This window comes from Brachionichthys hirsutus, unplaced genomic scaffold, assembly GCF_040956055.1.
Source record: "Brachionichthys hirsutus isolate HB-005 unplaced genomic scaffold, CSIRO-AGI_Bhir_v1 contig_200, whole genome shotgun sequence".
NCBI lineage: Eukaryota > Metazoa > Chordata > Actinopteri > Lophiiformes > Brachionichthyidae > Brachionichthys > Brachionichthys hirsutus.
The window spans coordinates 160721-175571 of NW_027180317.1; the positions used below are offsets into that span (position 1 = coordinate 160721).

The 14851-nt window shown below is 41.3% G+C and overlaps 1 protein-coding gene across 1 annotated transcript; it reads right to left on the reverse strand.

Annotated features, from left to right (window-relative positions):
• Window positions 1–1278: 1278 nt before the first annotated feature.
• Window positions 1279–10715, reverse strand: LOC137912588 (synaptic vesicle glycoprotein 2B-like). The gene is made up of 12 exons (XM_068756725.1): window positions 10235–10715; window positions 6721–6901; window positions 5456–5607; window positions 4958–5091; window positions 4537–4626; window positions 3916–4029; window positions 3749–3837; window positions 3362–3526; window positions 3136–3269; window positions 2683–2883; window positions 2434–2593; window positions 1279–1462 (listed from the first exon to the last, which is right to left on the reverse strand). Exons 1-12 carry the CDS (start codon window positions 10713–10715, stop codon window positions 1279–1281), a joined length of 2085 nt encoding a protein of 694 aa, XP_068612826.1.
• Window positions 10716–14851: the final 4136 nt, after the last annotated feature.

Genomic DNA, 14851 nt, shown 5'->3' on the forward strand with positions numbered 1-14851 from the left:
AATGTTTTTTTTAATTATAGAACAAAACAATATTCAAATCTTCTTTGTTTAATAATTAAACATATAATATTCTAAATCATCACAATAGTATTTGTGTCTTTCTCATTATAAATCTTAATTTTCTTTGATTTTTAAGGTTCTCTGCTTACTTTTCACTCGGTCCACAGTAGAAACTGACAATCCTCTAAGATTCTGTTCCAATATACTGTATTCTAATGCGTAGGCCAACATTATTAGAAATACAGTTCTTTGCTTTCTTGCCAAAATAAATATGTAAAATATGTAATATATAAACATCATCTGAAATAGGAAAATATGATCATTAGAACAAAACACGTAATTTCATTGTTTAATATCTTTCTCAATTTTAGAAAAAAGATGACAAATAAATTAACAAACAGAACAATTCCTTACAATTTGTCATAACAAGATGTGACAAATACAACTGTTTCTACATCATCACCACCTACAGAACACAGCTCTACAAATCAGAAGGGATAAAACGTGTCAGTCGAGGATAACCTGGGGGGAAATCCAGCTGCTGTTCAGGTTGGAAGAAATGGGAAGCTTTGGAGTCGGCTAAAAATAAATACAAAATACTCCTACAATTGATAAAATGGTTAATCCATGTTTATGATTAGAGATAACAAACCAAGCAACAACAAGAGGACTAAAGAGGATTATTTACAGCACAGGACAGGAGAAAATAAAGACTCGGCGAATGAAATTAAACAGTTTTCTTTGATAACGACACCAGCAGAGCCGATGCCGCTGAGCCATGGCAGCAAATACGACAGGAATAAAATCAAATTCAGGCTGCGACTCGACGACCTCTCTCTCTCTCTCCAACAGGGAATGAACGCAAAGCACAACATGGTCACATGAACTACATCACCTTTCAAATACAGACACATTTTCATCTCATATTAATCTTTTCTTTACACAAAACTTCACACTAAACAAATGCTGATTGTGACAGGAGGATAGGCAGCACCGATAAAGAGGAAATGACAAACACTAGGTTTTCTACGTTGTGACAGCGATGCCGGGCGGCCTGAGGGAGCGGAGAGCAACCACAGTTCACATAGGCAACCAGACGGGCTTTCAAGATTTTTAATCAGACATAACCAGAGCACGTCCATAAAATACAGCCGGCACAGCATGACCTTTAGCCCTCAGCTTTCAATTTCTCATTTGTCAGTTAAAGCTTGTATTTCCCAAGAAGCTCTCCCCACAGCTGCGGTAGAGGGAGCCTGCAGGCCGCTGCAGTTTGGCGATTCAAGAGAGGATTTTCTCCCGGGTTTCGGGCAGCTTTAATGCTACCATACCGCCGCAGACGAGGGCAGAGAAGGCCAGGAAGATGGGAACGATCTTTGTGATGCCGATAAAGGCTGCGAAAATGAAGCTGGCGACGACGGCCGCAAACTTACAGATCCCGTTCAAGATGCCGAATGCCGTCCCTCTGGAGATTGAAAAAGACAGAGAGAGATTAGATCCATCAATGTACATGACTGAATGCAAAGCACCTTGCAATGGGCAAAATCTTTTTCTTAATGAAACTCAGTTTCTATTCTCGCTATCACTGGAGAACAAATAAAAAAGATATATAAAACGTTATAAAATGGAAATAAATTTCAGATTTTAAGCATTAACATTCAATATTGTTGGGATTTATGACAACTCTCCAGCAGATCATCCATAATTGCTGCGATATCATTGCTAATTCATATCTGCTAATGGTGTTTGGTTCGACGTTTGTGATTCCAGGCTGGCACTGAGGTTCGATGCTTTTGGTATCAATATGGTGAAACAGTATCTTTCACTTTCCCAAGAGAAGTTTGAAGGTTATCATGCCTCAGGAATTTAGCTTCAGCTGGTGGAAACGGAAACTCTCAAGAGAATACACAGTTGGAATGTAATGAGCTGCTAATGTGGCCTGAGCGCTTTCTGATTTAGCCCTACAGATATTAAACATTGTTAATTATTGCTGGGATTCAATAACAAATAACCATGCGATTCTAGAAATGTTTAATACAAAATCTGTTAATCAAAGTTAATCAAGTGTGGTGTGAAGCCAAGGCCAATGTTTTTCCACACTCAACAGTTTGATTGGCAAGCAGCACACTGAGAGCTCTCACTGTACGTGTGAAATAAAACTGTGGGCTGGTCTGTCTACGGAAAACTGTTGATCCAGTTTCATTTGAAAGCTCCACTGACAGACCTCACCAAAGAAGAGGTGGGCATTTGTTTTTGGGAAAAGTGTTGTCTTCCCTCGCTGCCCCCCCCTCCCCTCCTCTAAACTCTTGCTATGCATTAGAGGAAAATGCCCGGCTCAAATTAGATTGATATGATTCGGTGTTTAAAGTGAAGGAGTCTGCTGCATGGTCGGGGCCACACGGGACCTTTCACCAGTGGTGCAGAGTTCGGCTGCACCTTTTAGAGGAGGGGTAGAGTTCAACAGAAATGACCTCCAGTCCGTTCCAGGCTGCTACGCTGGCGCCATAGAAGAGACACTGCCAACATATTACAGCTCCTTGGCTGAAACTGAGTAGCAACAGAAACGTGCAGGCGGACGACACCAGCATGGATCCACCTAGACAGAAAGATAGATTGCGGATCAATAGATCAGATGCAATCGGTTCGATCGGTCAGAGTTTGCCGCACAGGCATTGCCGATCTCACCTATTATTCTGATTCTTCCTATCTTGTCCATGAACAATGCGGAGATGATGTTGCCAGGCAACACTGCCAAACTACCCAGGAAGCTGACCATGTAGATGACAATGTCGTTCTCCTCCTGGAAGTTTAGATGACAGCCTTTTTTCGGGTGGAGAAAAGTGGTGTTCTCCATTTGACAGTCTTTAAACTTCTCCTGCCAGAGATCTGCAGAGGAAAGAGGGTAATAAAAGGATGCAACTGCAGCAGCTTTGATTTATGGTTTACATTTGGCTGCAGTATCATTATCCTCTCAGTGCTCGAGGATAAGCATTTTGCAAATACATAATTAATGCTTTCACTATATATATATATATATATGGTAATTAGATTAAATACCTTTTATTGATCTCTAAACTTTATGGAATCAGCATTATAAAGGTCCTATAATTTTTGTCCCATACTCATTTTTCTTGATACCTGTGTTATAGAAGACGGTGTTTTTGATGGTGCAATTCTCAAACAAGGTGTTGGTTGATTTGATGTCCTCAAAGTAGCAGTTTTCAAACAGAGAGTCCTCAAACTTCACAGATTTAATCTCAATGTTGGCAAATCTAAATGAAAGAGAGCGGTGCATCATTCAACACTGGTGTGGACTTTAAATATAGCATGAATGTGCATGTGGGGTGCTGTTGAGGAAAGTTACTTGTCATGGATGTACTCTCCTTCACGATGGATCTGGTTGATCAGAGAGAAGTTGAAGTGGAAACGTTCGACCCGTTCTCGGTGGAAGACTCTGACTTTCGACTCGTACTCCTCGTACTGCATGTATTTGATCATATCAGGGAACCACACTCCCAGCCCGTGGTAGCTGATAGACATTAAAGCATACAAGTCCGGGCCCATTAAATGAAATGATATGCATGATTAGATTTAATCACAGGGGTAAATTTCTTTTTTTTTTTAGCTTTTTGAAATGTTCTAAAAATGCTTGATTTGGAAAAAATTACCGGCATGGTTGCAAAAGCATATATTCTTTGAAGGTTTTTGACTTAAATTATTGACGCAGTTTGGACAAGATAAATGATGCTACCTGAATGCCAAGCAGAACCAGACAATAACCAGGAAGAGCCCTTGCAACCTGAGCGCAGGAGCAGACAGGGACATTATGTTTGCCATCACCTGGAAAGCAGACACACAAAGCATAAAGCCACTTTTCACATATTGATTTGATTGATTGAGTGGGAGTGATCTGCAGACCTGTTGCAGCACGGTCATGTGTCTGACGGTCCAGCGCTGGAAAGCAGTTCCAGTATCACTCTGGATCTCTATGAACTCATCGTCTTGAGTTTGTGGAGTCTTAATATTGGTCACCTTGACAAAGACACACATTTATACAAAAGGTATGATAAACATGCTCTTCCCTTATCTAAGTCCCTTTTCACTGAATACACAGAAGGAAAAGTGGTTGTGTTACTACGAACATTAACAATGACTCAGCAAGTCCTGACGATGTGACGGCAAGGCAGCATGACCGCATCCTGAACATGAAATGGATAAACGGCTAATTCTGCCATCGTTCATTTCACTGTTCACGCCTATTCATCTGGTTTAATAAAGGTTATACAGCTTTTTTCTTATAAGAATATAGCATGCTATTTGTGACCTAAAATGAATGATGTGCAGCATGTCTGGCACAGACAGACATCAATGTGATGTTGAAATTGTACAGCCTACTGTATATATTTATTTTATCTTTTCTATGCCGAGACTTGTAGTCATGTCTCAGAAGTGAATAGATGAATCCAATCATGTTATTTCTGTAAATTAGATCTAATAATCTGTAGTTTGATGCATGTGTTATTGTAAATGAAGACATACGGTGAAAACTCTCTCCGGCTCGCCCTTCGCCTTCCAGTTAGTGTCATGAACTCGTCGAAGGATCATCCACGCCTCATCATGTCGGGCATTCTGAACAAACAAACATGCACCTACCAACTTACAATACATTAAAAACACTTCAAGCGCTTTCTGTCACACCTCCCAGAATTTTGGACAAATTTATTTCCCTCATGCAATTAACAGTGTTCTCGTGAGGTCTGGTTCTTATTGGATGGGGTCATAATTCAGAGGCATCCTAGCCGCCCTGCTGTAACATACAAGTATAATATCACACGTGGTTAAGGGTCTGACAATGTTGCATTAATTAAACATAGATGTGGTTTTTTTGCATTTGAAGCAGACTGTACTGTAATATATGTTTTAATCCTGCACATTTTAATCTGATGATGCTTTATCTGACCTCCAGGAGGAAGCGGGGACTCTCTGGCATGAAGATGACTCCAACAAGTGCAGCCAGCGTCGGGAAGAGACACACAAAAATAAATAATCTCCAGCTGTGCATCTGGAACTCTGAACCGATGGCAAAGCCCCAGCCTGCAAGACCATAAAGTAAAGTCAAATGAAATGTTAATAAGTCAAGAAGCTTCGTAGCTGGCAGATTTAGTGAAGTGCCAGAAAAATGTTGTTTGAGTCTTTTAAAAATGGAAATATGACATAGATTCAAATTTGGAAATTCAATTTTCACAGAGGTAGCTGTATTTTTATTTTGACCTTCCATAATATATAATAATTCTCTAATGGTGGCAAACTTATGTCATATTTTATCATGAAGCGCTCATGCAAACTGAGAGGAAAATAATCCCGTATTTATACAGTCAAATCCTTCTACAGTGAATAATTACTCAAATCTATCACACGCTGTTGTAGCTGTGTGTAGCTGCATGTCAGCGTCTGTTACCATAGTGAGGAATGATCCCCCAGGCAGTGAAGGAAGCATAGAGGCCTCCAAGCATCCAAAACATGCAGAGCCAGCTGAGATGCTCGCCACGCTTATCCAGCTGCAGGAACTCTGTGAAGTAGGTGTACACTATTGGGATGGAGCCGCCGATTCTAAGGGAGGAAGCAGCAAGATAGGAAGCCTTCCTGTTAAAATGTACAGGAGGGAGTGGTTGACTTAAACTCTGCTGTTTGATGTGGACTATTGGTTAGAGTTAAATGATGCGGGATTGTACCTTAGTTTCAAAGGCCTACCCACAAAAGTGGATCTAACGTTAGTGGCCTGTCAGCCAGGGCCTTTCAGGCAAACTGAAACTGTCTGCATTGTTTCTCGCATTTTTAAGAAATGTAAGAGATATATAGTAAAAAAAAAAAATTAAATTAAGATAATGGCCATTGTCATTTGTTATTTGTGTTTCTATTTTTTATTATGATGATAAATCTTATTCAGGGTTGAGGAGTCTGCCTGTTCTTTGTGCTTTGTGAAGCCAGCAAAAGAGAGTGTTGATGACTAACATGGGGCTCGTTATCCCAGTGAATCGGCAACAGCTGAATGTTTTATTATGGTGACCTTGTATTATTATTATTTTCTTTAGCTTGGCAATAAGCTCTGACTTCAATATCGCAGGTCTGAGAACACTCGTGGCGCAATCATTATCAAAATGAATGTGTCTTTAAAAACTGCAAAATCAATCTGTGCATGGCACCGAGGTGCTGAGGACAGCAGGAAGCAAGCAATAAATCCCAAATGAAGCTTAAAACAAGCAAAGAGCATCGTTCACTTTTTTAATTGGTATAATAAAGGCACACTCTGTTGAACTTAACACAAAAAACTCTCCTTGTGTGCAGGATGCATCTGAATGTTTTATATTTTTATATTAGTAGTAGTATATATATACTATATATTATAATAAATATAGCAGCTAACCAGTCAGTGGATGGGCGTGGTGAATTCTGATGTCCCCTCTGCATATATTTATGATGCCCTCAGGCTGTTCTTTAAGCTGGTCTAAGTGCTGCTGAATTTCTTTCAAAACTTTTGCTACACAAATGCAGATATGTAGTCCCCCCCCCCTAAAATGATCGAGACATTTTTTAATACAATAATTATTTATGGAAAAGGTCAGCTTTTACTGAATAAAAAATATATAGATACATTATGTAAATCTGAGTTTTCATTCTTTCGGTTTAAGGGATGAAAATGTAAATGTGTTTTATGTGTCTCACCCGAAACCAGAGCAGAACCTAAAGAAGAGGAAGAAGCCGTAGCTCTGAGCGAAGCAGGAGAGGAAGGAGAAGAGCAGGTCGATGGTGAGGACGTAGATCAGACACTTCCTCCTCCCCATCTTGTCACACAGACCCCCCCAGAGCAGTGCCCCAACCATCATGGCTACATACACCAGCAGACCTGTAAATGCACACAAGGTCAGAAACATTATGTTGTGACATTTAATCTTTACAATCCAGAATGTCTTGATGTCCCTGAAACACACAGTGTGAGCTCTCTGCACGAATTTTCGAAACACTTATACCTCAGTAAAGGAAAAAAAGGAGTATTAATCGGCACTAGGGGGCTCCCTTTACCTTTGAATCACCACACCATCAGTGTGTGCCGCTGCATCCTCGCAGAAGACGAGACCGTCACGTTATTCAATCAGCTTTCAGCTTCGTTCAGACCTGCTTCTGCAGTTTCCTTTTTGACATGTTACATCCTTTAGACCTGGACACTATCCCAGGATGCATTCTTGATTAGGTCACCGCTGCCATTTATTTCCTATGTTAGGTCTCAACAGTGACCAACTGTGCTGCCCACTATTGCACAAAAAAGATGACAATGTTTATGTGCATCCTTTTTTATGCACCTAAGGAGAGAAATATGCCCCCCCCACACACACACACCTGCTGCCAGGGTCAGGACCCAACGTCGGCTCCTCACTTCAGTGCATTGTTTAAACCTGAGGATCTGTACCTTCTGCCTGCTTTATGTTTTTACTACGGTACACACACCCCTAATTACAGCGGGGACTAAGCAGCTTTACAGCCTGTGGAGCCACAGTCTGCGCCTTCCCTGTGGATTACTAGACGATCCAAATGCTCACACGCCCAGCTACACATCCCTAAGTCATGCAACAGGAGACTGCTCGGGGCATCAGGAGACAGAGAGTCAAGGCTGACATGCCACCTACTATCATCGCCACGTTGTTGCTAGAGGATCTAAATGTGCATAGGCAGGGTGACAGAGTAGTCGTGTGAACTGAAAACCTGTCCTTCAGGCGGAGGCCCAGGATCATCCCCCGCAGCAAAAGTAAAGTGTCCTTGAGCATGGTGAAGACAGAATCCCTGGAGGGGACAGACTTCGCCTTCTTGGAGTATTAAATGTGAATGTACTGCTAACACCTTCACCACTTGGCAACAAATCTAAAGTGCAAAAACCTGAAGAAGTATCCACCGAGCGTGAATATGTGACATTTAAAGAATGATGCCCCCCCCCAACAGATGTGAGGTTTCTATGGAAGTGCAGATGGCTTTGTTTAAAAACTTGTTTTTTATGACAGATATTATAAATTAAGCTCCCCGTGTTGTAGCTTCAGCCCAGAGTATAACGTAAGTTATATGACTATTGAACAATGGACAGCCGGTGGCGTGGTTCCACGATGGCTTGTTAAGTTATTCTCCATTTTCATTGTGACTCTCTTCTCTAACTCAGAGAATCAGACTAACTCGACAACGCTGACTGAATAATGTAGAAAGAGGTTGACAGTAGCTTGTCAGGAGCGTTTGCACCGCTGGCGCACAGTTGCTCTGCAAATGCTTGTATTGTCGCATTTTGCAGAGACAGGACAGAACAGGACTGTTTCCATGGGAACCCCAACACTTTGGGAGTGGCATCTCTTCATCTTCTACCTTCATAAAATAATGAACTTATAAATAAGCAATGGTGCACGTAATAGTTCCGACATTGACTGAAGTCATTACTGACATTTGCATTCCTGATCCAACAAACAAAACTAGTACCAGATCGCTAACAAATAAAAAACGCTTTGATGTAAGAGTACAGGTGGGAAACTAATGGGACATTATCCACACATCAGATTTGACATTTCATCAGGGCTTTGTTTAATGATGTTGTAAAGTGGAAAGGTGTTGTTAATGTTGGCTACAAAAGCCAACAAAGCAATTTCGGGAAGTAATATCCACACCAAAGAGGATGAGGCACGAGACATAGAACAAGCGGGTTTGATTGGAGGAAATAGAAGAAGAGATGGATAATGTGCATAAACAACGACGCTGACGTCGCCCAGCAGACAAAATGTAAAGCTGATGAAAGGAGGGGCTGCATTTAGCTGGACATCTTACTTGACTGACATATATTGTTGTGCAAAAACACGACTGACTCAATTTCTTTAAGAGAAAACTTTAAATTTAATCAAGCAGAAGATTCAAACCCTGGTAGAATTTTCTCTTTTATTTATCCAACATTCTACATCCCATCAAAACATTCCTGTTTCTCTCTCTCTATTGATTCAATTATATAATAATAATAATAATAATTATTATTATTATTATAATAATAGTGCATCAAACAGCCTCCTCCTTTTCAGAAACTGTTTTGTAGTCTGTTTGCTCCCCCAGACACAGAGGGGGAGATTAAACATGTCTGCTCTTGTGCATCTGGTGAACGGAGCATGAGTGTGAATCAGAGTGGATCATTCTGCAGAGCTACTTCATATTCCCTACCAATGATCAGTGTTCGCCTCCCTCTCTGCAAAGACGCTGTGATTTCACTTTCACCGGGCCCTATTCCTGCTACCACAGGCTGTGAGAGGCCTGAAGCGTGTCTGACAGCTCAGCACCACGCGCTGCAGCCTGCAAGGATCTCTGACGGCTGCAACATGCTGCCCATTAGCCTTGGAACACACTCTGAATGCAATCATCCCCAGGCTCTTCATCAGCATCTCATGAAGCTTCATCCCCAGGAGTGTGGCGATAGGCAATCTACCACAGTGGACACACGCAAGGCCTCAGAAATAAAGGACTTTAATTTACAGCTTTGTTTTCACAGCGTTAGGAACAGAGCTGATTGCCTAAGATCGTGTGTTTTGAGCCTGTTAATTGCTGTCATGCCATATTTGGGGGGGGGGGGGGGGGGGAATCAATCAAGATAACTGAACAAAAGGAAACACTATTCACATTCTACTGTTCTTTTGGCTTGTCTCATTGGGGGTCACCACAGCAAACCAACTTTCTCCACTTCACCCTGTCCTTTGCATCGGCCTCCCCAACACCAGCCACTCTGAGGAGACAGGTCCAGTCGAAATTTCACAACAAAGCGAAATTTCACAATAATATCTCTTACCTCCACAAATGAGGTTCCGTTTTTGCTCGCCTTTACCAACACTGTGGAATTAGGAGTGGGCAAACAGATTTGTTGTATCTTCAAAAGCTATGGATTTCGATGCAGAAGAATCCGCCATTACTTTACCAAATGTGTGCTTTTTGTGAATAACTTCTAAACTAAAAATGATATCAAATATCACACGTGGTTAAATAAATAAATGTAGGACCTTATTTTGGGTGTAAATCACAATATAGGGGGACCAAGGTGCTTGGCGGAGGTCTGCGCTCTCTGAGTGCTTTTCTAGTTCATCTAATAAAATCTTGTCAAGCAAATGTTTTATCACTAAACCACATAATCTTATAGAAGCCTCAGTTTTCGCATCCTTCCTTTGCTGTCACTTACCCAATAGTCCTTTGCCAGAGTTGGATATGCACATGTCTTTCTCAGCACTGGGCATGACGAAGCCCACCACAAAGCCGTCCACGCCATCAGCCATTAGTGCCAGTCCCAGCACGAAGAACAGCATCCACTGGAAGCGTCCATGGCCGCATTCCTCCATGATGGCCTCATACTGCTCTGGCAGGTTTTCCTCCTCCTCTTCCTCCTGTTGGCCAACCAGACGGGCTTTCCTTCTGGCTTCCGTCCGAGCTGCCCGCCGAGCCTCCTTGATCTCGTCAGGGTGGGGGATGCCCTGGTACTCTCCCTCATATATCTGCTCATCATCATCTGCACCCTCAGTGGCATCACTGGCAGCATCATCGTCCTGTCCAGTGTAGTCCTTCTGGTAAGGGTATCCACCCTGACCGCCGCCATCCTGGGTGTAGGTGTATTCTCCACCCTCGGTCATCTGCTGGTTCACGTTGTTATGATAAGTGTCATCCATGGCTCCTGTTGGGGGGTTTGAGGAGCAGGACTGACTTTGCCTTGTAGCCGTCGTACTCTGAGGACGCTCAAGTCGTCAGCTATGATGAAACAATCGTCCAGGAAGCTGTATTGCTGCAGTCTTCTGGGTGTTCTCCAAGTCGACCTTCTGGGGAATCGCTGCTTCAATTTTTAAAGCCTCAACAATTGTAAATGACTATTGCCTTTTTTGGTTCGTGGATTGCTGCATGCTGAACCTAAAACACAATGCATTAGAAATATGATGTCAAAGAGCTTCACAATATGAAGATATTATAAAAGCATGAAGGCCTCAGCATTATCTCGACGCCTGGAAAAGCATTTCATGCACTCACAGAAGGGCAGATTCTAATTTCCCTTCATCTTATTTTGCTTTGTGTCGCTGTTTAACAGTTAACTTTTTTTCTAACTTTTGAAAATTTGATTGTATTACCAGTTCCCTATTATGACAAACTGATTCATTATAACTAAATTGCCTAAATACTAAATATTTGGGTATTTATAAGTGCGGGTGTTATAAGTGTTCGGGATCTATCCCTTGTATGCCTTGAATCCCTCGTCCCTCCTCACAAGCAGATAATCCATTCATCTGGCTTCCTGCTAAAACACTCTGGCGCCATTTTGATCCATCGCACGGCACTGCTGCAACTATGACTCAGACCTGCCTTGATTTCTGCAGAGGCCAGAGGCACCAATTCTAGTCTGATTGCATTTTAGGGATTCAGCTGGCTGCCACACACATCTCTGACATAATGAATGCATAAACAGTGAAGTCAGGGACACGTTCGTTCAAATTCAAACAACTGTTATCCCAAGGCTGGACCCTCTGTAACTTAGAGATAACAAACGATGATGCACTGGAAAATTAACGGCTGATGACCAAGCTGCATAGCTGAACATTAGGGAGAATTTAACTTACTTCAGAGCGGCTCTAATAAGATGTGAAATAAGACACATCTTGATTGAACTTTTGTGTGCACAGTCTGACTCAAAGTTTTTGCTTCTGTCTGATACAACTGCTCTGTATTCATAGTGAAATGCCTCTGTGACTCTTTCAAGGGCTCCCTGACCCTGACAGTAATGCCTTTAAAGCTAGGTAAAAGGTAAAATGACCTAACAATGGCAAATTCTTAAATGGAATAGTAGATTGAGAGAAGTCATAAAATCAGTAAACTGATTTGTGGGACAAAATCTATTTTTATAGCATTATAATTATAACTTTCATCTGTAAGGAAAGCAAAAAAATATTTTAAGATTTATACTAATAATCGACATGGTCCGGTCCTGGAGATGCACAGCATCATACGATCTGTCCTACATGTTATGGAAGATTAGTCAAGGAATCTGACTCCTCTTTAAAGGCGTGTAATATTTAAAATCTGTATTTCAATAAATACAAATGAGAAATGCTGCTCAGCTGTTCAGAAGAAGCTAATGTTTGTAGCACTTAATATAATTTGAAACTAATGTTGATAGGAAATGAAAAAGCAACAGGATTCATGGGACATGATTATTTTCTTTGTTTTCTTTTTTACTTCTTACATGTAAAAAAAATAATGGATCGCTCCAGAATCTCACAGGCACCAGTATGAATATCAATTCAAATTTATGTTAATTCATGCCAATTATCCCCCCCCAGACAATTCCATTATTTCTGGGATGTCACTTTCTTGTTCTTGTATCATCCTCTAGCATGCGGATGGCTGGTTTGTCGAAGTCTGTTTGGGACTGAAGCTGCTGCAATTTAATCCAGATTAGGAGTTCAGATTTTTTTTTTTCATTTTGTCCTCATTGCCTCACATTATTGTTTCATTTCAAACCTCGTAAAATTGTCTGATGGTGGTGGTGGATTATGGAGCCGGGATTGAAGCCCTGAAATATATTTGCTGCTCCTGGATGCGTGTTTATAAACGATTCCACAGTTAAATGTCAAATGTGCACATTATTTACCTTTATTTCCGACAATAATTGTGATATTTTGGTCCTAGTACATGCTGTTTATTTCAGTTTATTTGAGTAATGTGAATAATACAACTTGAATAATTCAGGAGAGGGCGAGAGAGCGGGTGGACGCTTGGTCTGGTTGAGCGATCGTGTGTTGCATCCATCATCCAGCTACAGCACACACAGCTGGTGCTTACATAACAGCCCGGCTGCCTATATTAATTTTCCTCCTTCTCCCTCCCTCTTCTTTCTTTTCTAACATATTGATTCATATTTGTGTTTGTCAATGTACCAACCTGAAACCTTTTACCCCCAACAAGCACAAAGCCCCAGTCTGCCCTCCGTGACGGCGCCCCTTTTATTAAAAAGTCAAAGATCTCGTTTGACTCGTGAAAATCAATGTGAGTCTGAGCATTAACAAGAAGAGGAGAGGTTGCACTGTAATTGATCAAAAGCTAGCTCAATCTCACAAGTGACCTTCTATTTGCTCAGAATCGGCTTGAGAGACATGAAACTGGCACCTTCACCAAATACAACTTGTTCTGTAGCGACAAACAGAACCACACACAGACAGATATTAACGCGTGTAGTAACAGACTTTGGAAAAATAGTTGGGCATATTCCGCAGAAGCAGCTGCTGCTCTGGGGCGAGGAGCTGCAGACCTTTTCTTTCCAGCTATGGTCTGATCATCAGTCATCCAGCAAATTGAAATACATTTAGCATGAGTGCAAACTTCCAACGCCGGTCACAGTGCAGCTCCAAATGTTTTGCTCTGCCTTCTTTTTATCAGCTGTGAATGCATTGCTCAAGGGCACACCATTGGTAGTCACTCATAGACAAGTGTGTTTATTTATTCATGTTGTCACTCATCCAGAAACCTGGATATAAGATATATGTATTAATTGCTATTTATGAATTTTGCTCCCCCCCCCGGCCCCCGCCCCCACAGATGTGTTATTTATCAGTTGCTCAGGGCAGCATCACATCCGCACAGTCTATACTATTTGTTTGTTTATCATTCTGCTTGAATCAATTCTTTATCTCTATCAAACGTGGGTATAAAGCAAAGAGTAATTCTTTGCTTGGAAATGATGAAAATTGCATCGTTACCATGTATATACATACATATACATATACATGATATCGTATTCCCTCAATAATGGCAGACATTGTCGAGCGGTTAACCTCACCTAAACGCCACTAATCAACAGTGTGAGATGTCTGGCTGCTCGTCAGGACAGATATATTGAGTTAAAAACATGCACAGACATCTTTTAATCTTCTAATTCGTTACATGTATCTGCTGGTGGAATAAAACAGTGAGTTTATTTTCATCTCAGCTACTCTAATATTGTAATATGTAGTATTGAAAGGTCAAATGATGATCCGAGATGACTCTTGGACAGGACTTGTCTGCAAACCTATCAAATGTGTTTCACAGTAAAACACTATCACAAAGTTATGGAGCAAGAATTGCTGATCGAATATGTCGGGATGAATAATGTGATATTTTCATGTCCATAGCTTAACAAAATGCTACATTGTCCCAAATACAATGGAGGGCAGTCAAACTGATTAGAGACTCCTCTGTCCTATACGTTTCTGGACTTTGACTTTAATTGTGCAATAGGACGACTTAAACTTGACGAAATATTTAAAACAAATCCTTGCTATATGACTTTTTAATAATGTTAATAGTTAAAAAAAATAATGCTGTTGTGGGAGACAATAAAGAATTAAAGCATGGCACCACAGGTATTATTTCAGCCTACATTATTTCTCTCTTGTCCTGTTAAACAGATCAAAAAGGACAGCATGGCCAATATTTGAGGGGAAAAGGGGGTTGTCTTACCAGAGGTGTCATCACTTGTAAAAAAAAATAAAAATAAAAAATCTCCTGGACCAAAAAGACTTAAAAAACTAAAGTCCAAGTTGTATATTCATCTGCCCAAACCCTACATGTCGGTTTATCCTAAGGCCGTACTGCAGCCAGGGCTGAGGGATTAGGATCCAACCTCACGATCCCCCCCCGCCCCCATCACCCCTCCCACATCAGGGCTCATCTCTATAGGAAACTCCCCGGAACCAACCCCCACCACCAAGACACCATGGTACAGCCTCTAAAGTGTAAATAGCAACAGGCTCTGCTGCAGTGAGAGTCGACTGGATCCAGT

What these genes read in the sequence shown, in the direction of transcription:
- LOC137912588 (XM_068756725.1), bottom strand. Translation starts at nt 10,715, where the DNA reads ATGGATGACACTTATCATAACAACGTGAACCAGCAGATGACCGAGGGT. An exon ending in AGCCGGAGAGAGTTTTCACC is followed by an intron (nt 4,030 to 4,536) that starts GTATGTCTTCAT and finishes GTCTTTGTCAAG; the next exon opens with GTGACCAATATTAAGACTCC. An exon ending in AGGAAGAATCAGAATAATAG is followed by an intron (nt 2,594 to 2,682) that starts GTGAGATCGGCA and finishes CTTTCTGTCTAG; the next exon opens with GTGGATCCATGCTGGTGTCG.